Source organism: Leptidea sinapis, chromosome 44 (genome assembly GCF_905404315.1).
Source record: "Leptidea sinapis chromosome 44, ilLepSina1.1, whole genome shotgun sequence".
NCBI lineage: Eukaryota > Metazoa > Arthropoda > Insecta > Lepidoptera > Pieridae > Leptidea > Leptidea sinapis.
In genome coordinates this window covers 5,350,533-5,374,527 of record NC_066308.1, presented here as the reverse complement: position 1 = coordinate 5,374,527, position 23,995 = coordinate 5,350,533, and the positions used below count along the sequence as shown (strand labels likewise).

Genomic DNA, 23,995 nt, shown 5'->3' with positions numbered 1-23,995 from the left:
ATTATGATTATTTTATAGCAATGACCATACAATATTTTACATTCGACTAGCTGACCCAGCAAACGTTGTATTGCCATCATAGTAACGATACTATGACGACATCAACTGTAGTTAATCTATGAACTATAGGTAGCTAAAATTAAGTTTGTTTTTTTAACTCCTTAGAAAGTTAGACAGATACAAAGATTCTAATTAGTTATTCATTTTAAACTATTCTTTCAATTTAATTTCTGAACGACGGGGGACACATCAAAGGAAAAACAAAATTGTTGTATTTTTTTATTCCGAACATTTTCCTATTTATTCACCTTTTAAACCTTCTCTGGACTTCCACAAATAATTCAAGACCAAAATTAGCCAAATCGGTCCAGCCGTTCTCGAGTTTTAGCGAGACTAACGAACAGCAATTCATTTATATATATAGATTAAAAAGAGCGCAAGAAAAAGCTAGGAGTGTTTCTTGCTCCGCTTCTTCTCTCTCAGAGCGCCATTTGTTTCCGAAGCGGTAGTAGTATCTAGTAGTTATTAGAAATTACATCAAAAAGAATTCTAAAGGAATCAGTATTGGGAAAATAAATGCCTTTTAAGGAGGGTCATTGTAACCTCAGCAACTAATAGACAGTAATGAAACTCACACAATGGGAGGTTTACCTTGTCTAATCATCTAGGACATGTGATTAAATTTAGTACTAGTGGGAGGTTTTTACCAGTGGAAGGCTCCTTTGCAAAGGAAGCCGGCTAGATTATGGGTACCACAGCGGTGAAGCAGTAATATGTAAGCATTACTGTGTTTCAGTTGAAGGGTGCCGTAGCTAGTGAAAGTACTGGGCAAATGAGAAATAACATCTTATGTCTCAAGGTGACGAGCGCAATTGTAGTGCCGTTCACAATTTTTGGGTTTTTCCAGAATCCTGAGTGGCACTGCATTGTAATGGGTACGGCGTATCAATTACCTCAATGTCTCGTCCCTTTTTTTCAAAAAAGAAAAAATTAGTATGAGTATCAGTATGTACCTACAGGAAGATTCCGAAAGAAGTATGTATTTACTACATTATATAGGGCAAGTATGATAAAAGGCATAAAAGGTATTTATTTTCTCAAAATTGATTCCTTTAGAATTCTTTTTGATGTCATTTCTAATATAATAGATACTACTACAGCTTCGGAAACAAATGGCGTTCTGAGAGAGAAGAAGCGGCGCAAGAAACTCTCCCAGCATTATTTTGATATGTTTGACGCATGCTGGATCTGTGTAACCTTCCGAAATCGGCAGTGTCCCAGTCTACTACATTTTTCAGATGTACACCAAAACCGAAAGTGCCATACGGCACCATACTCCATCACCAAAATCTGAGACTTATTTTGTTTACGAGATGGTTGATTTGCATGGTGTTAAAGCTTGTTTTAATAGCTTTCAGATACATTAACTCAAATCATCCTAATTATAAGCATTGTATTACTGATAAGGTGCGTAAAATAATCCGCATTGACAGAATGCTGCGCGAGCGCAAAAATTGCGACGATCTGAGGCATACCGCGCGATCAGAGTATTCCGGAATGGAAAAAAAACTAAATTTCTGTGACAAAAGCTTGCCTGAAAGTAGCAGTTTTACCTGAATAACAGAAATATCGGGCTGGATGATCTTCTTGTGGAAGAGCTTGGGGATGTCTTGCAGGAAGATGGGGATCACATCAGACCTGCCCTCCGCGACAGACTGTCTCACATTCGCGGCCATGAATAAAGATACCGACCTGTAACAAATTATATAATATTTAAATAGACGGACCTATATAAATGGTCATAGACCTATTCGGCGTGAGAACTAGTATAGTTGAGAGAGAGAGACAATATATTTCGCCCTTATATACCCCCGTGCAGTATATGTAGATAAACATTTATACCTAGTTTTACAAATCTTTTATCTATTGTATTAAACATTAATTACTGTAGGGTCTGTTAGTTTTTACATAAAAGCATTAAAAAATATCAAACTCATTCACAATTATTTCCACTGGCCATGTTTGCCTACATTTTCTTAGGGAATTTTTCGACGGCTAATCTTATGGGTTGTTTTAGGTTCTCCAGATTTTTAAAGGCATTTAGAGCTCGTAAGGCTCTCTAAAAATGACGGTAGATTATAATCCAGCGGATTCAAATCAGGCCTAGGAGTCTGAAGCATTCGTTTCCAATCACACTTGTGTGCAACAAAGTTTTACTGAAAGGACATTCTGGAACTTGGGTCCAATTTTTTTCTTTACCAGTGGAAGGCTCCTTTGCACAGGATGCCGGCTAGATTATTTGTGCCACAACGGCGCCTATTTCTGTCGTGAACCAGTAATGTGTAAGCATTACTGTGTTTCGGTCTGAAGGGCGTCGTAGCTAGTGAAATTACTAGGCAAATGAGACTTAACATCTTATGTCTCAAGGTGACAAGCGCAGTTGTAGTGCCGCTCAGAATTTTTGGGGTTTTTCAAGAATCCTGAGCGGCACGGCATTGTAATGGGCAGGGCGTATCAATTACCATCAGCTGAACGTCCTGCTCGTCTCGTCCCTTATTTTCATTTATAACAAAATACCAAGATTGGTCCTAAAAACACCATTGTTTTCATGTGAGATGTTATGTGATAACGAGAGGTGTACAACAACTTGCATGGGCTTGCAAATATAATAATAGTAATCATTGCCACAGTACGAGCTAGTATGCAGTCAGTATACCCTGCCAACTAATCTAGAGGTCCCGGGTTCGAATCCCGGTAGGTGCAACCATTTATATGATGAATATGAATATTTATTTCCGAGTCATGGATGTTTATATGAATTTATGTATGTTCCAAGTACGTAATATCGTATTAAATATATCGTTGTCTTGTACCTAGGCTAGGCTAGGTACAAGACAACGATATTGCCCCAAACTAGGCTATGCCTAGTTTGGGGCAAGATAATTTGCGTAAGAGTGTGTCAATATTATTATTATAAGTACGTAAGTATCCATCCCTACTCTTTAGTATTAGGTAATCCATGGACAGATGACATGTCCTTTAGAATGTCCCGATATAGTGTTGATAACGTGAAATGCGATACGAGATAACAGATATCCGTATCAGATTGTGGTTATAAAAAATATTTATATCTAACGGAACAACAGCATAGTCATTGTCATGACTGGAATAATTTCTTCGGTCATATTTTTTTGATAATCTTATGATAGTCATTGCATAAAAGCGGCAATATCACCTAAGCAACGCATAACAATACGACCTGGGTGTGGCGTAATGCGATAAATCAACAAACAACTTTGATATCATATTTCCCATCTGGCTGTGTGGCTCTCATCCGCAGAGCGGTTATTTTTTTATGGTAGAGAGGACAAACGAGCTTACGGGTCACCTGATGTTAAGTGATCACCGCCGCCCACATGCAAAAGTGCACCATAGGAATTTTTTTGAAGGCACCCATGTCACATCGTCCTGGAAACACCGCAAAAGGAACCTCATACCACAGTTTAGTCGCACGTGGAAGAGAACTCGAAAGTGTCGTGCGAAAGTAGCAGACACAATGAAGAGACGTCCTTACGCAACGCCACGTTGTCTAGCCGATCACAGAGCAGTGCGTCCCCGACAATTTGAGCAGCTGTGCGTTGCACGCGGTCAAATGGTTCGAGCTAATGCTGGAGTGCGGCAGACCAGAGATGACAGCAATACTCCATATGTGGCCGGACCTGCGCTTTATAGAGCGCTAGAATGTGGGCCGCCTGTAAGTATTGCCGTGCCAGTTGGGCTTGGCTTCCAAATGATCTCAGCATTGACAATAGCTTGATATTTCGAGATCCAAAATTCCGATACCAGGCGAGGCTTTACGGGAGGTGTTATCGAAGAGCGATGATACGTCAAATAGGGTTTTATTAATGGTAAACACGCATACTTGAGTCTTCTGGGGGTTAAATTGGACAAGGGTCAATTTACCCTATTCAGCGACCTTCTCAGAAGAGACACGTTTCTCCCGGCACTGGTCAACGATGTCCCTGCATGGCCCGTGTATACGGCATTACGCTACCACCGGCGTCAACTCAGGGGCACATATATTAACGTTCACACATACCCCTGCATGAGTCAAAAAATAATGTTCAATTTTGTATCCGGGGTACGTCAAATATGATGTATGGCTAGGTCGAGATATCTGCGTCTCCGTTGAGAACAGAAGGCCGCCAGCGCCGTCTCAAGGTGGTGGTGGACAGAGTTTATATGCTCGGTTCTGTGGCTTCCCCAAAATACGGCTCCGGTAGAGCCCTGGAGTAAAATCTCTTATTAATTATGGGGGGGGCGCTCCGGTTCTCGACACAAACCTATGCGAAACAGCAGAACTAGACTGCAACTTAACGCCGGTATTCTGTGCGAGTGTGTTAATTAACCCGGACGAGTATGGCCCGTTTGTGCTGACGTCATAAGACGGCAGCGCGACTCTCCCACTTCTAAAAACCCTTGAGTCTGGGGCATATTCTTTTACGCCCGGGGAAAGCTAAGGGTACCTTAGTTGTTGTTTGTTTGAATTTTTTTTTTAATTTATGGTTTTTTGAAAACAATGCTGCTTAAGTGTCTATACAATTAAATTTCCTATACAATGACGTAAGTATCATTCCAAAATAATTATCCAGTATGGAGCTAAGCTCGACATAAGAAATTTAAACATAGTCATGTTCCACCATGATAAAATACTGCAAATTTTATAAATCCAGATTAAAAAAATAATAAAAAGAATGTATGTACTTCATAGAAAGTACTCGGACGGAAATGGAGAGGTCGCAGCTTAGAGTCCCGCATCGATCATAAATTTAGTTACAAATTGAAACTGTGTAATTTTCGTTTAATGTCCTATGACGACCTGTATAGCCGAGTGGTTAGCGATCCTACCTATTAAGCTAGAGGTACCGGGTTCGAATCCCGGTAGGTGCAAACATTTATATGATGAATATGGATGTTTGTTTCCGAGTCATGGATGTTTAAATGTATTTATGTATGTTTATATGAATTTATGTATGTTAAAGTAAGTATATTGTATTAAATATATCATTGTCTTGTAACCCATAACACAAGCTATATATGCTTAACTTGGGGCAAGATAATTTGTGTAAAAAGTTTGTCAATATTATGTGTCGTCTTAAGGTGGTATCGGGTCGGTTAGTTCACCCGTACAGATATCGAATGTAGACGGGAGTCCCACCTGAAGATATCCTTGCACTCGGGCGCCACGTATTTGGCCTCCTTCTCGGTGTGCATGTGGACCACCTTGATGTCCCGCATCGAACCCGCCTTGCCAACGTCTGTCATGGCATCCAGCAGTGGAACCGGGGTCGCCGCGGCGCCCTGCACGTACACAGTCTGACCTGGAAGGGAGTACAATTATGATGAAGAATTGACTGCAGAAAACTTGAATAATTGGCCGTGATCGTGAAACCAAAACGTAATGCGCCTACAATATCTCGTCAGTAAGTCATGAGGTAACTTAAATTGAAAAAAGAACTTGTAATACCTAATCTGAAGACGTGGTCGATAACTATTACGAAGAATTACGAAGAAGCTCATTGTCGCTCAGAGAGCAATGGAGAGGGCTATGCTCGGAGTTTCCCTACGAGATCGAATCAGAAATGAGCAGATCCGTAACCAAAGTTACCGACATAGCATAAATGATTGTGAAACTGAGGTGGCAGTGGGCAGAGCACATAGCTCGGCGGACAGATGGCCGTTGGGGCAGTAAAATCCTCGAATTGCGACCACTTACCGAAAGAAAGGGGCCTACCAACACTATGTGTGTTGGTAGGCCCCCCACAAGATGGATCGACGCTCTGGTTAAGATCGCCAGAATAGGTTGGATGAGGGCAGCGCAGGACCGATCTTAATGGCGATCTTTGGAGGAGGCCTTTGTCCAGCAGTGAACGTCTTGCGGCTGAAAGGATGAAGATGAATACCTAATCTATTTTGGAAAGAGCAACCTTAGAGTTTCTTGCTCGTTCTTCTATATGCAAATCTACCTTCCGAATGAGCTTTATGAAAAAATGAAATATTTTAAGTGTAATGTAACTCACCTATGAAATAAAATATTTTTGATTTTGATATTTTGACATATATATCCTACATCTCTGATAAGGGTTTAGGTTTAGCTATGCTCAACACTCAAGAACTCATTTTGGTCGACCCACCGCCCACCGCACAAGTGATATCTCGCGCGCTCACGTGACGTTACATTTACACAAACTTTAATATTTATCATTAACTTTATTAATTACCTAGAAATGATCGTCATGAAATTTGGTAAAGATTTACCTTAGCGGTAAGGTTTTGTTTAAATTGAAACATTAATATTAAATGAGATGTTTCACATCTGTTGGGCGTCCCATGACGACATTTTTTTGGGAGTTCCCGACGAAATACTAAATTATTTTTTTTATGAAAATAAAGGACGATACGCCCTGCCCATTACAATGCAATGCCTTTCAGGATTCTTGAACAACCCAAAACTTCTGAGCACTACAATTGCGCTCCACACCTTGACACATAAGATGTTAAGTCTCATTTGCCCAATAATTTCACTAGCTCTGGCGCCCTTGAAACCGCAATAATGTTTATTTTAAATTTTATTATAATGGGATACTACACCTACAGCTATTGCCTAATGATTATTCTAACATACTATAAAAACATAAGCTTGTTATCATATTAGAATAAATAACTATATCTCAACGTCGGGAATAAATAAACCGATAAAAGATGTCCAACAGTTCCGCTCCCTTGAGTATTGGCATGCTATATTCAGCTTCATCAGTATTTAGGACACGTTAACCGGTCAAAGTACTTTTGACCTCGACGACTGCATGTAGATTGCACTCAGCAGCAAAATACACATTATTATCAGTGCCGGAATAAGTAAGCGCGGGACCCGTAGCAAATTCTTTCAAAAACCCCTTGATCAATATTGGAAATAGTCGATTACCGATCGTCTGACGTGGATTGTCATACGGCCGTTTTCAATAACCTATCTACCCTTAGTCTAACTTACGGATACATTGCTGTCACCGTTTAATGACAAGATCTTATCTATCCATAGTTATTTCCAATATAGTTATAGTCCAATGTTATCTGTGAATAGGTTATTGAAATGTAATTAAGCATAAAAGGATAGATTTATCTACGTCTAGTAAGTTAAACTAAGGATAGATAGGTTCAGGGACGTGCATTGGTTTTCAAACAAGGTAGGCACTGTAGATCTAACTAGTGGTAGTTGAGCCTGGAGATTGCTTACCGTAGGTATTTTGTAAAATTTATGAGTGTGGGTGCAATAGAAGTTTGGTTTTAAAATAACGGAACCAAATTAAACTAAATTAACTTTTACACTATATTTATTTAGGTTCATAACGAGGTAGGCACTGCTTAATTGCCTATATGATATTGCACGCCCCTGGATAGGTTATTGAAAACGGCCGATAGTTGGAAAAGTTGTATCGATTCACGTTTTTATGACATGAAGCAAATTCAATATAAGGTAAAAGCACTAATGCTCAACAGTGAACTTTCGAAAAAAAAAGTTTTCTGACGTTTTCGTCATTCGTTTTTTTTTTGTTTCTTCGTCCATTATTAGGACAGGCAAAGGGTTCACTCCCATACAGCCGTATTCAGATTTTATTAAAAACTGAATAATGATCTAGGTATCGACAACGCAACCCTATCACAATATATTTGTTGAAAGACCCCTCAATCCAAACACCGTTAAGCAGGAAATCATCAACCCGTTAAACAGACACGAAATTCACATGACCCAATATAAACGGAACCCCTTTACATCTTATATGTCAACAAGGAGGTGGAAGGTACAATAAATATGGTCTCAATAACTGAAAGACTATGTAGCCGCAAAAAATGTGGCTATGAATTTAACAACAATATTAATTAATATGATTGTAGCTGAAGAATGGAAAATGGATTGCGATTGTGCCATCAAGTGTTAGAATGAATATCGAAGAATTCACAATTACACTGATAGTGCCAGTGATATTGTTTTTTTTATGGAATAGGAGGACAAACGAGCGTACGGGTTACCTGGTGTTAAGTGATCACCGCCGCCCACATTCTCTTGCAACACCAGAGGAATCACAAGAGCGTTGTCGGCCTTTAAGGAAGGTGTACGCGCTTTTTTTGAAGGTACCCAAGTCGTATCGTCCCGGAAACACCGCACAAGGAAGCTCATTTCACACCTTTGTAGTACGAGAAAGAAAGCTCCTTGAAAACCGCACTGTGGAGGACCGCCACGCATCCAGATCGTGGGGATGATATCCTAACTTGTGACGTGTCGTGCGAAGGTGGAATATTGACCTAATTCAGAGCATAGATAGGGAATCGGAACCCTGTGTGTGAGATCTAATTATAATAGAAGTGGTATCATTAGTGATGCAATGACCTCTACCATTTTACCAGTTGACCAGAATTAAAACTGTAACATTGATTGTTCGCGAAGATTCCATCATACAAATTATATATCGAAATGCGGGCTTATAAAAGCAGTTACAGTTGATAATCTGCGCCCACGCGATGGCGATTCTTAATTTAGGGTCGACCGCACCGAATAACTGCGTATTTATAAACAACTCTACGACACAACATAAGAAATTATTGTAATACCTACAACAAAAAGCTTTTGATTGTAACTGAGATAGAATCTTTTAATTTTTTGAAGTAAAAAAATTCTTTTAACGCGGTACGCATATTTTTAGATGAGATAAAATCTCTGGACTCGTGACACCGTTACGAGACGCAGCTATAGTGTGTGTATATATGCATGTACTTATAGCAGACCGCGAACGCGTCTAGATTAATTTAATGTAGATTTATTATTATTATATATTAGCTGACCCGACAGACGTTGTTCTGTATATAATAAATAAAATAATGTTTTATATGAATTTGTCAATAATATATCATAACATCAAAAATTACTTCGTAAAATATGCAGCCTGCTGTCGTAATGAAATTATTTCACAGCAGAACTGTCAAACCGTGCGTCAGTAAATTCTCTAATAGAAATTATGTATGGACACATCAAAGGAAAAACAAATTTGTTGTTTTTATTTAATTTAGCAGCATTTTCCTATTTATTCACCTTTTAAACCTTCTCTGGACTTCCACAAATAATTCAAGCCCAAAATTAGCCAAATAGGTCCAGCCATTCTCGAGTTTTAGCGAGACTAACGAACAGCAATTAATTTTTATATATGTAGATAGATAGATAGATAGATTATTCGAATCAAAAAAAAAATTTGCTATTTTAGTTACCATGAACCTATAGTTTCTATTTTAGGTTGTAATAATTATAATGATACAAGAGTTGTCGAAATTGTTAACGATGATTCATAAAAGATTATTAAATGTATTTTAAAGTTCCAAATAATTAATAAAATACAATTCATATATAAAATGCAATTCATAATTATACAAATGATTTGAGTTTACTTTAGTGTTAATTCCGCCAATATTTATCTTCGAGACAGTCTCGTGCCAGATTTTGGCGAAACAACACGTCCTGAGGATGCCTCATGTAGAGGCGAAACACGTGTCGAATTGTTGAAAGACAAATATTGGCGGAATTAACACTAAAGAAAACTCAAATCATTTGTATAATTATGGATTTTCGCAGAGTAACGTGAACGATCAACGTTTTTTTTTTGCAATTCATAACCCAATAACACTAGTAACCATCTAAAAAATGTCTAATGCGCCAAAATAAGTTTTGCACTCCAAATAAGTTGTGCAACACGTATTTTTTTTTTTTCAATTCTTGCTTATTTTAGCTGTAGCTAAATGTATTATCATCAGAATAATTGTGCCTTAATAAATTATCTATAAGCACGAAAGTATCGCTACGATTAACGATATCAATAATAATTTGAATAGAAACGAGTAAGAGCGCCGATTTTGGTCTTTCTGCACGGTATGTGGATATATTTTATTGTTTATGTTAAGTACACTGTACAGCAGGGGTGCTCAAACGGTCGATCGGGATCGACAGGTCGATCTTGAGTGCTTTTTGAGTCGATCTCGAGAAAAAATCCGGTATAATAAACTAAAATCGGTTATTACGTACTTACTATTACTTATTACCATCTTATGAAAAGTATGCTCAGTACATGTAGTGTCACGCTTCAACATGCAAAGTCACTATTTAGTTAAGCTTAGAACTTTAGAGCGCGTTTGTTTTGTACGAACCAATAAACTTGCAATTTTGAATAATAATTATGAGTTTTTTCATTGACATTTAAGAGCAGACCTACACTTACCTTGACTAAAAAAATGCATATTTTGCGCAAAACTAATATCTATGTCATCGTGACACTCTACCTAGACGACAATCCTTCATCACACATACTTGAAGCCTCTCAGAGCCGATCGATCGTAGTCTAACAATTTTGAGGTAGATCGCCAGCAGTTGAAGCTTGAGCACCCCTGCTGTACAGTCTACCAAATCTCATATTATTCTTTAATCATAGCGACGTTGTTTCGTAGTAAAACGGTAAAAATAATCGTTGACGGGTTCATTCAGGTATTGAAGAGACGCCCGTAATAACGGTTTTGGCAGACAGACGGGTTCATTTAGGTATTGAAGTGAGGCCCGTGATAACGTTTTTGGCAGACAGACGGGTTGATTAATTGAAGAGAGACCCGTAATAACGGTTTTGGCAGAAAAACGGGTTTATTTATTGAAGAAAGGCCCATAATTACGGTTTTGACAGACAGACGGTTCCATTCATCTATGTATAAAAGTATTGAACTATTTAAAAATATAAAATACTGTTTTTGTCATTGCTACGCATTTAAAATTAATATTTAATATTTTAGGTACTCATACGATTCAAGGTTAAGAAATACTTGCGACCTTGTGTTGGTTACGGTATCTTCGCATACATTATGACTATCTCGTAAAATATTTCAGTTTTAGCTTGTATATATCTTGTGAGGCTCTCGGTTCACCTTGTGCGCTAGTCCAATTAATAAATTAATGGGAACTAAAGGTCACTCTGTTTATAGTTATAAGGGCACAAATTATACCTTTTTGCTATTTATTTATATTTGGCTTTTGTTAGAAATATGTAAAAGATTTTAGAAATAATTTCGATCTTTCCTAGTCACCTTGTACGAAAGAATATTTTATTCATCTATTTTCTTGATTTACAACACAATATATATTATATATGTATATTCTGATATAATATATTCGAATACAAATACTAATAATTATATTTAGCCCTAAGTATAAATTGTTTAACAAGGATTTAAACGCAATAGTACTTATCTCATCAAATAAACGTTACATCTTCCCCAATATCACCTTACAGACGAAGGAGTAAATATAATTATTACTATTAACCCACTAAGCTTTAAACGAGCAATTCTTGTATATGTAATCTGAATCTCGGAAACGGCTCCAACAATTTTCATAAAATTTAGTATACAAGGGCTGCACTAAAAGTATCGGGAATGGAATATATCCACTGTTACTTTCATATTAAAATCTTTTTAATTGAAAACTCCTTGGTTTTAAACATCGAATACCATTCGTTTATTTAAAAAAAAATTTTAGGTCTTGTCACAAGGTATTTTCAAACTTGTTTAGTCGTTGAGAAAATGGAATTGACTCGAGAAAATTCTAGAGCGATGAAGCCCATCCAAAACCACAATTTATCGCTGGTTTGCTGAAATTCAACGTGGACGTGTCAAGCTCAGTGATGATCCCCGTCAAGGTCGTCCAAAAACTACAGTCACCAAAGAAAACGTTGATGCTGTGCGTAAGCTGATTGCTGAAGATCGACATGTGACATACCGCGAAATTCAGGCAACTTTAGACATTGGCATGAGTCAAATACAAATAATCTTGCATGAACAAATAGGTGTAAAAAAGTTGTTTTCCCGATGGATATATCTCTTTGATATTTGCTCTGTGAAGAGCAAAAAGCGGCTCGCCTTACTTGGTGCGTCAGAACTCTCGAAAGATTCGAAAGACGCAGGATCCTCAGATGCAGTATACAAAATCGAATCAGGTGACGAATTCTGGATATACGCGTACGAATCCAAAAAAAAAACCAGTCGAGAGTTTGGGTGTTCGAAAATGAGTTAAAGCCAACAAAAATTTTTCGTTCACGGAGTGTTGCAAAACAAATGGTGGCCACGTTTGTCTCCAAAACCGGACTATTCCTCTTGAGGAACAAAGAACGGTTAATGTAGAATGGTATGCTAGCATTTGTTTGCCACATGTCGTTTCTAAACTCCGTAAAGAGAACTGCAACCGCCGCATCATCCTCCATCACGACAATGCGAGTTCTCACATCGCGCACAGAACAAAAGAGTTTTTAGAGCAGGAAAACATAGAAATATTAGACCATCCACCGTACCGCCCCGACCTAAGCCCTAATGATTTCTATACTTTCCCTAAAATAAAGAATAAATTGCGTGGTCAGAGATTTTCATCACCTGAAGAAGCTGTGGACGCCTACAAAACGGCCATTTTGGAGACCCCAACTTCCGAATGGAATGGTTGCTTCAATGATTGGTTCCATCGTATGGAAAAATGTGTCAAATTTCGCGGAGAATACTTCGAAAAGCAATAAATACATTTTTAAATAGTAATGTTGTGTCACTTCCTTGATTCCCGATACTTTTAGTGCTGCCCTCGTACAGGGGATTTCGGGGGCGATAAATCGATCTAGCTAGGATTCAATTTCAGAAAATGTCGTTTTATTTGTGTTTTCAATAAACAACTTTATCGATAATCAACTTTAATATATACTTATTTTTTTCTCTTTCCGACATCTATTGGCGAATAATAATACTATTTTATTTTGGAGAGCACCTAACTGCTTTGACAACACTATAACACTAAAGCTACTTCAGCAGATGGCGTTGTTAAGGAACACGAAGCCAATGAATGTTTGCTTTAAGGTTAGACCAAGAAAATGAATTGTTTATTTATATTATTTGTGTCTTTTTCACGTGTTCACTTAAAAATGCCTAAACGATCTTGGAAAAACGCTTATAAACAATCTTACTTCACAAAGTTGCAACTCGTCTCAAGAACACCTTGAAGAACATCGTCATCAAACTCAAGCAAAACTCGGTCATCCAGGTACTCACTATAAAATTGATATCAATGGGTGTGACGGCTACACCCATGGATTGATGTGTGATAAGCAATACATAGTTACAATAATTTATCAGTTATCACTAGCAAGTGGCAATAACCCCACAACAACACGAATGACACAACATATCGGTGACCTGTGCCCAGCTGACGTCTTCTTCAATATTATAAACACATATTACGAAATTGAACTTTACAATAATAATTATATTCTGTTTTTGTAGGCATTGCATCAGATAGACCTTGTAAACAAATAAGGAAAATCCTATCAAATCTAATAACCGTACACAGCGTATTATTCGGGATAAGGAATTAAGATGTACTACATAAAATTAAGGTTTAATATCGTATCGTATTAAATTATACATTTATACATTAAATACATGGTGTATTTTAATTGCGTTACTTATAGTAATCACTAGCTGACTCAACAGACGTTGTTCTGTACATAATAAATAAAAAAAAAAATTATGAATTTGTCCATAATATTTCATAACATCAAGAATTATTTCGTAAAATGTGCTCCCTGTTGCTATAATGAATTTGTTTCACAGCAATACTGACAAACCTCGCGTCAGTAAATTATCTCTTGGAAAATATGTCCATACAAAACAAATATTGGAAATAAAAATAATTATGGTTCCTAGATCGAAATAAAAACTATCCTGTCTCTCAAGTTAGACTAAACTGCACTCCATGAAGTAATCCCCATTTAAATCCGTTCATTAGATTAGGAGTCCATCGCGGACAAACAACGTGTCACGTAATTTATATATATTAAGATTTATTTCGGTTTGACAGAAAGATTTTGATGCATTAGCAATTACAAGATTTACAACATAATTTAACTTTTGCAGTGCGTTTTTGCGTTGATTTACGGCCTTTCCTAATATACTATCTACAGATAGAGATAAATTAATACCTTATACTATCAGTAATTAGTGTCAATAATCTGAAGCTGTCCCAATATACCCGATAAGTCATTCTTATCGCATTGGGACGCGTGAATTGCAATTTCCATACAAACTTCTATCGCTGGTAAGCTATACGTCCTCCCATTGACAGACAGCGTGTACGGATAAGGTGAGTTACCGTCGATTAGTTTATTGGGACAGAAAAGTCAACGATAGTTACGATATTTATCTCAAGTAGGCCACAACCGGAGATAGACTGTATATTGGAAACGGCCGTAAAAGAAGCTACAAGGCGTCTCAAATCACTTACAGCTGATAACGTCTGGGCGATTAACAAAATCGTAGAGTTAACTCTTCTTCGTCTTTATTACTCTCACATAGGGCTCCTTTTTGTGTGTTATTCACATTCTCAATAAGATCTTCAATTCATTGAATTTCGTAGGGTGCCAAATTGTCATCAATGCATGATTATCCAGGAAAACCCTGCAGTACCAGGGGTTCTTGCTCTTCTGTTGTTGGCGTATTACGTAAGTTGCAGGGACTGGCGTAAAATGGCGTAGTATGCGAGAAATCGTATTAAGCCTTCTACTTTTTGTATTTGCAGCTTACGTAATGTAATACGTTATTGTATTGTTGTTTCATAATATAATAATGTTTTAACATTAAGGATCTACCTTCAAAAACCAGTGTTTACTTTTTCTTTATTTTTCATTAACAGGTCTATTGACAGGACTGGTATTTTAATCATATCATTTTTGACTTTATATTTAAATAATTACTAGAACCATCGCGGTATTATTTAAGTACTACGCAGTAGAAGCAATTGAGAACAAATTGTAGGGGCGCAAGATGATCACAGAGGGCCAAGTAGTTTAAATTTCATTCAATTTTTATATAGTTACAGAGGTATAGACCAGTTAAATCGACAAAATAATTAATATTAAACTAGCTGACCCGACAGACGTTGTTCTGTAGATAATAAAAAATTTAACCTTTTTTTTGTAATTTGCCAAAAATATTTCAACACATCAAGAATTATTTCGTAAATAATGCTCCCTTCTGTTATAATGAAATTGTTTCACAGCGGAACTGTCAAACCGTGCGTCACTAAATTCTCTCATAGAAAATATGTCCATACAAAACAAATATTGAAAATAAAAATAATTATGGGTCCCAAATCGAAATAAAAACTATCCTATCTCTCAAGTTGGACCAAACTGCACTCCATGAAGGAAACCCCATTAAAATCCGTTCATTAGTTTAGGAGTCGATCGAGGACAAACAACGTGTCACGTAATTTATATATATTAAGATTATGCGTATTTAAAATGTAATAAATGTTGGAACTTGGTGTTGTGAATTCAGAAATGCGTAAATGGCAGACCTCTCAGTATAGGTAGTACCACAAGGGTTTATTCTCGGACTACTCCTCTTCCTTATTTACATTAATAATCTACCCTTGTAGAAGAAAAGGTAGTATTATTTACGGATATCACTTGACTCATAATCAACGTGAAAAGAAACCACGTATGAAGAAGTAAACAATCTTCTCCGCCATCGGGTACTGGTTTGGCGCCAATAAAATATTGAAATAAAACTATATATTTAAAATTTATCGTGCCAAATAAGAAAAATGTAGTTGCGAGTGCTTTGTTAGTGTGCGGAGAGGTGGTAAAACCGGTGGATTTTTTTTATCGAATAGGAGGACAAACGAGCGTACGGGTGGGTCACCTGGTGTTAAGAGATCACCGCCGCCCAAATTCTCTTGCAACACCAGAGAATCACAAGAGCGTTGCCGGCCTTTAAGGAAGGTGTACGCGCTTTTTTTGAAGGTACCCATGCCGAATCGTCCCGGAAATACCGCACAAGGAAGCTCATTCCACAGCTTTGTAGTACATGGAAGAAAGCTCCTTGAAAACCGCACTGCGGAGGACCGCCACACATCCAGATGGTAGGAATGCTATCCTAACTTGTGGCGTGTGGTGCGAAGGTGAAATTCGGCGGCAGGAATCAGGTTAAACAGCTCTTCTGAACACTCCCCGTGATAAATGCGGTAGAAGACACACAATGAAGCGCTGGATTCTGATGTATTTACAATGGGGCCCTCATATTTTAGACTTACCTTGTTCTGCAGTATACACGTTGAAAAACATTAGACAATTAATAGATACGATGAATTACGACGATAGTAAAACTATTTGAGCTCCAAAAATGGAAAAATCACAAGCTTAAGCATAACTGACTACATCATTTTAATTATATATTATATTTACATACCAATGCAATGCAGAAGTTGACGAGGATATGGCGGGACAGGAGTATCACCAAAGCTACTAAAGTCCAGTTAGTGAGATCTCTAGTGTTTCCCATACTACAATATGGTGCCGAAACATGGACAGTGAAAGAATGTGAGAGATAAAGGATTGACGCACTAGAAATGTGGTGTTGGAGACGAATGCTACGAGTATCTTGGACACAACGCCGCACAAACATCTCGATACTTAAAGAACTCAAGGTAAAAGAAAGGCTTTCATCTATAGTCAGAGCCCGTATCCTCAGATACTTCGGACATATTACGCGACGTGGAGAGCATGCCATAGAGAGGCTTGATGTTCAGGGAAGGGTCAACGGCAGTAGGTCAAGAGATCCACCAGATCAAAGCCCTCACCAACACTCCCGTCAACACATGTGCCAGAGAAGCAACAGCCAGGGATAACTGGCGTAGAATCGTTCGTCGTTCGACGTGACCACGATTGCTCTGTCAAGAGTAATCCGACGAAGAAGAATAGTTACATACCATAATAAAATAAAAAGTTTTCCTCAATTTAAAAACATTTCTTGCCAACAGTGTCGCTCATTTCAGTATAAATACGTAGTATCATAAAACAAATGGTAATATTGACCTCAAAAGGTAAGGCCATACGGTTGTTAAGCTTGTCACTTGTGGAATTATTTTATGTATCGGGGATAGCGCGTGTAAAATTTGACAAATTAGTTGCTATGCTCAAAGGGGGAAATTACAGATTGATGGGTATCATAAAACACCTCAGTCAGGTGTTGTTTGGAAATTTACTGGTCGTAGTAAACTATTACCTACTTGCCGGGCACTGTTATACCTGGGGCCTGGGTATAGGCATGCGCAATGAGGAGGGAAGAACATGTAACAACGTAGGATAGTCATTGTTATTTCGATTTGGGACACATAATTATTTTTATTTCCAATATTTGTTTGTATGGACATATTTTCTATGAGAGAATTTACTGACGCACGGTTTGGCATGTCTGCTGTGAAACAATTTTGACATTATAACAACAGGGAGCATATTTTACGAAATAATTCTTGATGTTATGAAATAGTATTGACAAATTCATAAAAACCAGTATTTTATTTATAATATAATTATAATCAAGGGGCAAGATAATCTGTGTAAAGGTGTGTCAATATTATTATTATTATTTATTATGTACAGAACAACATCTATCGGGTCAGCAATCAGCTAATTATATATTACATATTAAGCCCTTTTTGACATGTAGGTTTTTCTTAAATCTTCGTTTCTTTTACCTTTATAATTTTAAAGTTTTGTCATAAAGATTAAATTTCACGTTTTTAGAATAATAACTATGTATGGTTAGCAATGCAGAGTTCGAATTTGGGATCATTTTTAAAATCCAAGATGGCCGCCGCGCAAATTTATGATTTCAACAATATGGATATCGAAACCGAGGTTCTCGAGGGTGCAGAGAACGAATTTGGGATCATTTTTGAAATCCAAAATGGCCGCCGCGCAAATTTATGATTTCAACAATATGGATATCGAATCCGACGTTCTCGAGGGTGCAGAGAACGAATTTAGGATCATGTTTTAAATCCAAGATGGCCGCCGCGCAAATTTATGATTTCAACAATATGGATATCGAATCCAAACTTTTCCGGGCCGTGGAAAAGTAGAACATCTTCACTACTAGCGTTGTATCGTGCAGGTTTAGCGCGTGGCCGCGAGTAAGTAGAACACCTAATAATTTCTAATATTGACAAAAAACAATTGGTTTAGAGAACAGATTAGGATAATTGATATAAACGAGATTTAAAAATTAGTTTTCCAAAGAAGTTTCACTTCTGACATGTGTACTTTGTACGAACGCCATATTTTTCTTATAGTATATAAGAACGACACTGGGATCACATATCATCAGGAAGTATTTTGTATTTTATTAATTTCAATGTAAATTAACACTAAGTGTATGTTACAAAATTTGAAAGATGCCATTGAGTGTCAAGATGCCATGCACACAAGCATCTAATAGCTGCCTTAATATAAAAGCTATTGTTCTTAAGTAGTGTGGTATCTAGTAGTGAGCGCAGTGTAGACCAATCCTTAATCCCCCTAATTGTGGGCCCACAAGGGGGCGTTTGAGACTTTGGGGGGGGAGCAGTAGAACACCCAGAGAAAATTAGGTCGCATTGAGATGACATATTCTCAAAGTGGTGGTGAGCAAAATAACATTGAGAAACTATGATCTAAACTATAAAAATTATAAACTTGAATGGCAGCAGTAAGAAGTTAAGTGAGCACTTATCTCTCAGAATTGGATATGAAAGGGAATCAAAATAAGATTTCACATTTGTAGATCTGACTGGATGTGTGAAAGTTATCATAGCTAATTTATATTCAATATTATTGTGATAATAATATTGCTTACAACATAATACTGGTTTTCATTTAAATTGCTAATGAGTTTGAACATATTTATCTGTTAATAACATTTATCTATACATATAAATAAAATTGGAGTGTCTGTTTGTATTATTGAAATAACCGTTTTTTTACTACATTTATATGAATATATAAACGGTACATACACCAAAATAACATTTTTTACAATTTTTGCCTGTCTTTGTGTCTGTTTGTTCCGGCTAATCTGGCATAAATCCGGCAGGTAGCTGACGTAATAAGCAGTAACTTAGGCTATGATTATTTCAGAAAAATAAAGTAATGTGCAATGTCCAAGAAACGGTCTTAACTCTAAAAATAATTTATATGGCAAAACAATGTTTGCCAGGTCAGCTAGTATTAAATAAACTCTATCTGCTCTCAGTTGTTTTTTTAAACTATAGTAAGATTTAAAATATTTAGAAGGAAAAGGGATCACCCCCAAAATGTTGAGACTGCATTTTATAGTAAAGAATTTAAAACCTTGCTCTTTCTGATGGCAGTTTTCCAAAACCAAATTTAGCTAATTACAAAATAAATCCACTGTTACTTTCCGAAAATATACCATGGTCTCTAATTGTTTTCTATTAATAAGATACAGTCCATACAGCTCCATGGTAATATACCATTCAAATAGAGAACAAAAACAGAATTCTTTCCCTTTTAAATTATTATTATAATGAATATTATATCCAGATAGCATCTTACTTAGACCCTTCAAAATTAAGCCATAAGTTTGAATTCCACAATAATTATTTGCTTTTTTTTTTAAAAATTGTCTTGCTTAAGGCTATTGAGCAATGGGTTATGATTAATATATGGTTACAATGTATGTCTGTCTGGGTGTACAAATGTTTAATTTTCTTATTAGGAAAGGATAAAAAGCCATCATTCCATGAAATTGCAGTTTTCACTGCAGTGAAGCCAATAAGGAAAAAATTGGCTGCTCATTATAAATGAGGCAATGGGCTAACCGTCAAAAATGAGCCCTTAAGCTCTTTTTTTGGTGACTGTCAAAGTCATCTCATGACCCACTGCTCAACTCCACTGACAAAGGGACCACCTTATCCCACTCCAAGATAGATTTGATCGAAAATAAATAAGGTTTCTATACATGCAATACACATTTTGAAAACATATTTGAAGCTTTATTCAGAGAATAATAATATCACAACAATGATAAACCTACATAAAATGGTTGTAATGTCATATAAATTGAATACAGTCACATTATCATATTGTAAGGGCTTAAATTGATGATGCCAATAACATGACAACCAATTTTCGTAAATGCATTTCAATTTAGTTAAGCATTGACAGACATTAATTAACTGGTGGCAACTATTTTCAAGTGCACTTAGAAGAATACTAATCTAAATGTAAGAAATTATCAATTAAAGGTACATTTTTATAAGAATGTCTGGAGCATAGAAAGACACTGATTAGGATTAAAGTGAGATATTAGACTACATAGTACATACCTATTCATTTTAGTAATATGTATTTAGAAATCGTGACAGTAAACAGCTGTTATTCAAATTTGGGTTAAATCAAATAATAATTCTTTATTGACAAATGACAAGGCACTTCATAATATCAAGACTACATGCTTATACAGCCGATGCTATTGAATGAAATTGAATAATGCATTATCTATTATGTATGCATAGAAGATAGGTAAGCAATTACTAATCATGTTACACAGGATAAAAAATTCTTACCAGATTTTAGACATTTTTCGAACGCCTCCTTAGCCGTAACAAAATCCGGTTTTCGATTCAAGGGTTGCGATAATGCTTGAGTATACGTAAAATAATTATTACGATTACATTTTACTGATTGTAAAGCGGCGCTAAATTTCCCAATATTATGTACTGACACACTTGGTATAACTTTACCTATTACGGACATGATTAATAGTTAAATTTAACTAATATTTACAAATTTGGATCTGTACTTTTTAAATAAACAATTTATTTTCAGAACACTACACTAGCGAGCCGTCGCAGAGCTCCGCCACCAAACTCTAAACTCCAAAGCCCGCCACAGACAAGTGACAACTATGAAGTATGAAGTTAGGAACTGATAACTGATTAAGTGATTCCGGAATACTTGAATAGCTGAATTGTGATAAGTGAAAAGGTATTAATTAAGTATCTATTTGCATCGTGATTATTGATTCCTGAATTAAAATTATCAAGAGCAATTACTCAAACTTTTCAATTAACAGCCTAGCGAAAATGACTAAAAAAGCGATTTTGAAACGTAGACTGAATAAACAACTGTCTGTCTACGATAAGAAACGTGCAGTCATTGATTTGACAGATGATGGCTATAATCTTGTAAAAAACGGAGATAGACGCATTCCACTACGTTTTAAGCAACTGTTCACTTTCAAACTTAGCCGGATTATACTTCGTCACATAATATTATTATTCTTTTAAACCTAATATTGTATAAAATTACTATTTCAAAGTAATTTATATGTCAAAGCACTGCACGTTTCCTTAATTTCAATATTTACTTAGACAGTCTTGCCTCTTATTATGTAGTATGTAGCTTCTCTTTGGTACCTAATTCTAAAACAACCTCACGCGTTTCAACGGATCCTTGTAATTTTTTTATGGAAAAGAAGGACAAACGAGCGAAAGGGTCACCTGGTGTTAAGTGATCACCGCCACCCACATTATTTTGCAACACCAGAGGAATCACAGGATCATTGCCGGCCTTTAAGGAAGGTGTACGCGCTTCTTTTGAAGGTGCCCATGTCGAAACGTCTCAGAAATACCGCACAAGTAAGCTCATTCCAAAGCTTTGTAGTGAGTGGAAGAAAGCTCACTCCTAGAAAACCGTACTGTAGAGGGCCGCCACACATCTAGATAGTGGAGATGATATCCTAATATGTGGCTTTTCGTGCACTTCGGCGGAAGGAATCAGGTGAAACAGCTCTTCCGAACATTCCCCGTGATAAATTCTGGGTCTCCGACAGTTCGAGCTGCTCTGCTTTGCACGCTACAAATGGATCGAGCTGATACTGGGGTGCGCCAGACCAGAGATGACAGCATAATACTCCATGTGTAGCCGGACCTGTGCTTTGTAGAGCACTAGAATGTGGGCTTCCTTGAAGTATTGCCGTGTTCTATTTATGACGCCCAGCTTCTTCGAAGTCAATTTGGCTTTGCCCTCAAGATGGCCATGGAATTGGCAAGACCTCGAGACCCAGTCTTTCGATACTAGGCAAGACTTTAAGGGTAGTGTTGTCGAAGAGCGGTGATACGATACATGGGATTTCTTTTATTGGTAAACGTGCTAACTTGACTCTTCTGGGGGTTAAATTGGACTTGGTTAAATTTACCCCATTCCACGACCTTCTGAAGAATGGACTCGATAGAAGACACTAGTTTCTCTCCGCACTGGTCGACGATTTCCCGAGAGAGACCTGCATGGCTGGTGAATACGGCATCACCAGTCCTGACATTACATAGCAATGTAAAAGTAGCATAGCAAAGGCATAAGCATCATTCATCAGATGAATGATGCTTATGCTTTTGTTTCGTCTTGTTTTTAAGTATTTAACTTCAAATTTCAATAATATTATGTATTCTGACGACCGACCTTTTAATTAAAGGCATAAAGGCATTTATTATCTCAAAATTGATTCCTTTAGAATTCTTTTTGATGTGATTTCTAATAAACTAGATACTACTACTGCTTCGCAAACAAATGGCGCTCTGAGAGAGAAGAAGGGGCGCAATAAACTCTCCCAACATTCTTTTTTTTGCGCTCTTTTTAATAAAAATATACAATATTGTACAGTAATTTCTATCGCTATAAAATAATCATAATCTAGTCCCAGGCTGTCCGATCACTTAGATATTCAGCTGTGGAGTAATAGGATTTACGACAGAGTGATTTTTTTATAAAACATTTAAATTTATTTATAGATTATGCCTAAATTTATTTATAGATAATTCCCAAAAGTCACTATTCTTAATCTATGAGTAAGACCTCTTTGATAGCAAAAAGTTGACGATTTTTGTGAACGTATTTTCGTAAATGTACTTACAATGAACAGTTATAATATTTATTTCTTTAAATTTTTCCTTGAGAGACTGTCTATAACCATTAACCAAGCTGATATATAGCACGAACAGCTCTCTTTTGCTGAGCCAAGACTATATCAATGTCAGCAGCATGACCCCACAGTAAAATACCGTACGTCATGATGCTGTGAAAACAACTGAAGTACACTAATCTAGCGGTGGAAACATTCGTGTACTCTCTTATCTTTCTAACGGCATACGAGTATGCCGTAGAGCTGAGTCTATCTGCTTGTTCGGGAATATGTGGACCCCACTGAAGCTTTTTATCTAACGTGTTAACCAAAACTCGAATTGCACACGGTAAAACTCGAATGAGTTTATGTATGTACAACAATTTTGATATCTATAATCAATGATATTATAGTATTAAAAGAGGTAGATATGTCACTGGCGCGGCGAAAATCAATCGCCTAAATTGATTCCATTGGTTCCTTTTGTCGTAGTCGCTCTCTCGATACGAAAACAGTACACACGCGTTTGTTGTTGACAAAATTGCTTACAATTTGATATAGGTACAACATTAAAATGCCGTCTTGTGTTATGGTAAGATGCACTAATTACGAAAGTAAAAAAAAAACATAGAATTACATACCACAGTCAAACATCAAACTACTAAAACAAGTTCAAGGGTATGTAGCGGATGTAGACAGTGAGTGCTATTTGTTTACGTAGGAGTTTTTTCAGTATATCCCTTCCTAACGGCAGAAAAATCATTGGATCATTTTCTTCTTCTCCCATTACCTTAATGTAATAAACCCACAACAAAAAGACATTCATAAATAATATAAGATCCAAAAAATAATAATTGTAATCTTAAAACTTTTTGGGAGCCGTTGTTAGTAAAATTGTAAAAATGGGATCCCTTACTGTAGATACCTTTTGGTTTTGTTTTGGTTTCTGTATGTTTTTTTATTATTTTATATATAAATAATTAATATCATCAATGTGGCTATATATTATAATCAATATTAAATTATTTTTTCATAAAATCAATGACACATTATCTACCTAATTTCAATGCAGTTTTACTACTTTATAGCTTTTACTACATGAACTCATGAATGAATCGTAATTTAGGCATAAATCACG

At 36.6% G+C, this 23,995-nt stretch overlaps 1 protein-coding gene across 1 annotated transcript in view; it reads right to left on the bottom strand.

Annotated features, from left to right (window-relative positions):
- Window positions 1-20,865, bottom strand: part of LOC126977261 (4-hydroxybutyrate coenzyme A transferase) — a 33,497-nt gene extending 12,632 nt beyond the window's left edge. Inside the window, exons 1-3 of the mRNA XM_050826005.1 lie at window positions 20,525-20,865; window positions 5,219-5,381; window positions 1,614-1,752 (exon numbers count right to left, since the gene is read on the bottom strand). Coding sequence (XP_050681962.1) covers window positions 1,614-1,752; window positions 5,219-5,381; window positions 20,525-20,714 — 492 coding nt within the window. The 5' untranslated portion in view covers window positions 20,715-20,865. The remainder of the gene's footprint in view (window positions 1-1,613; window positions 1,753-5,218; window positions 5,382-20,524) is intronic.
- Window positions 20,866-23,995: the final 3,130 nt, after the last annotated feature.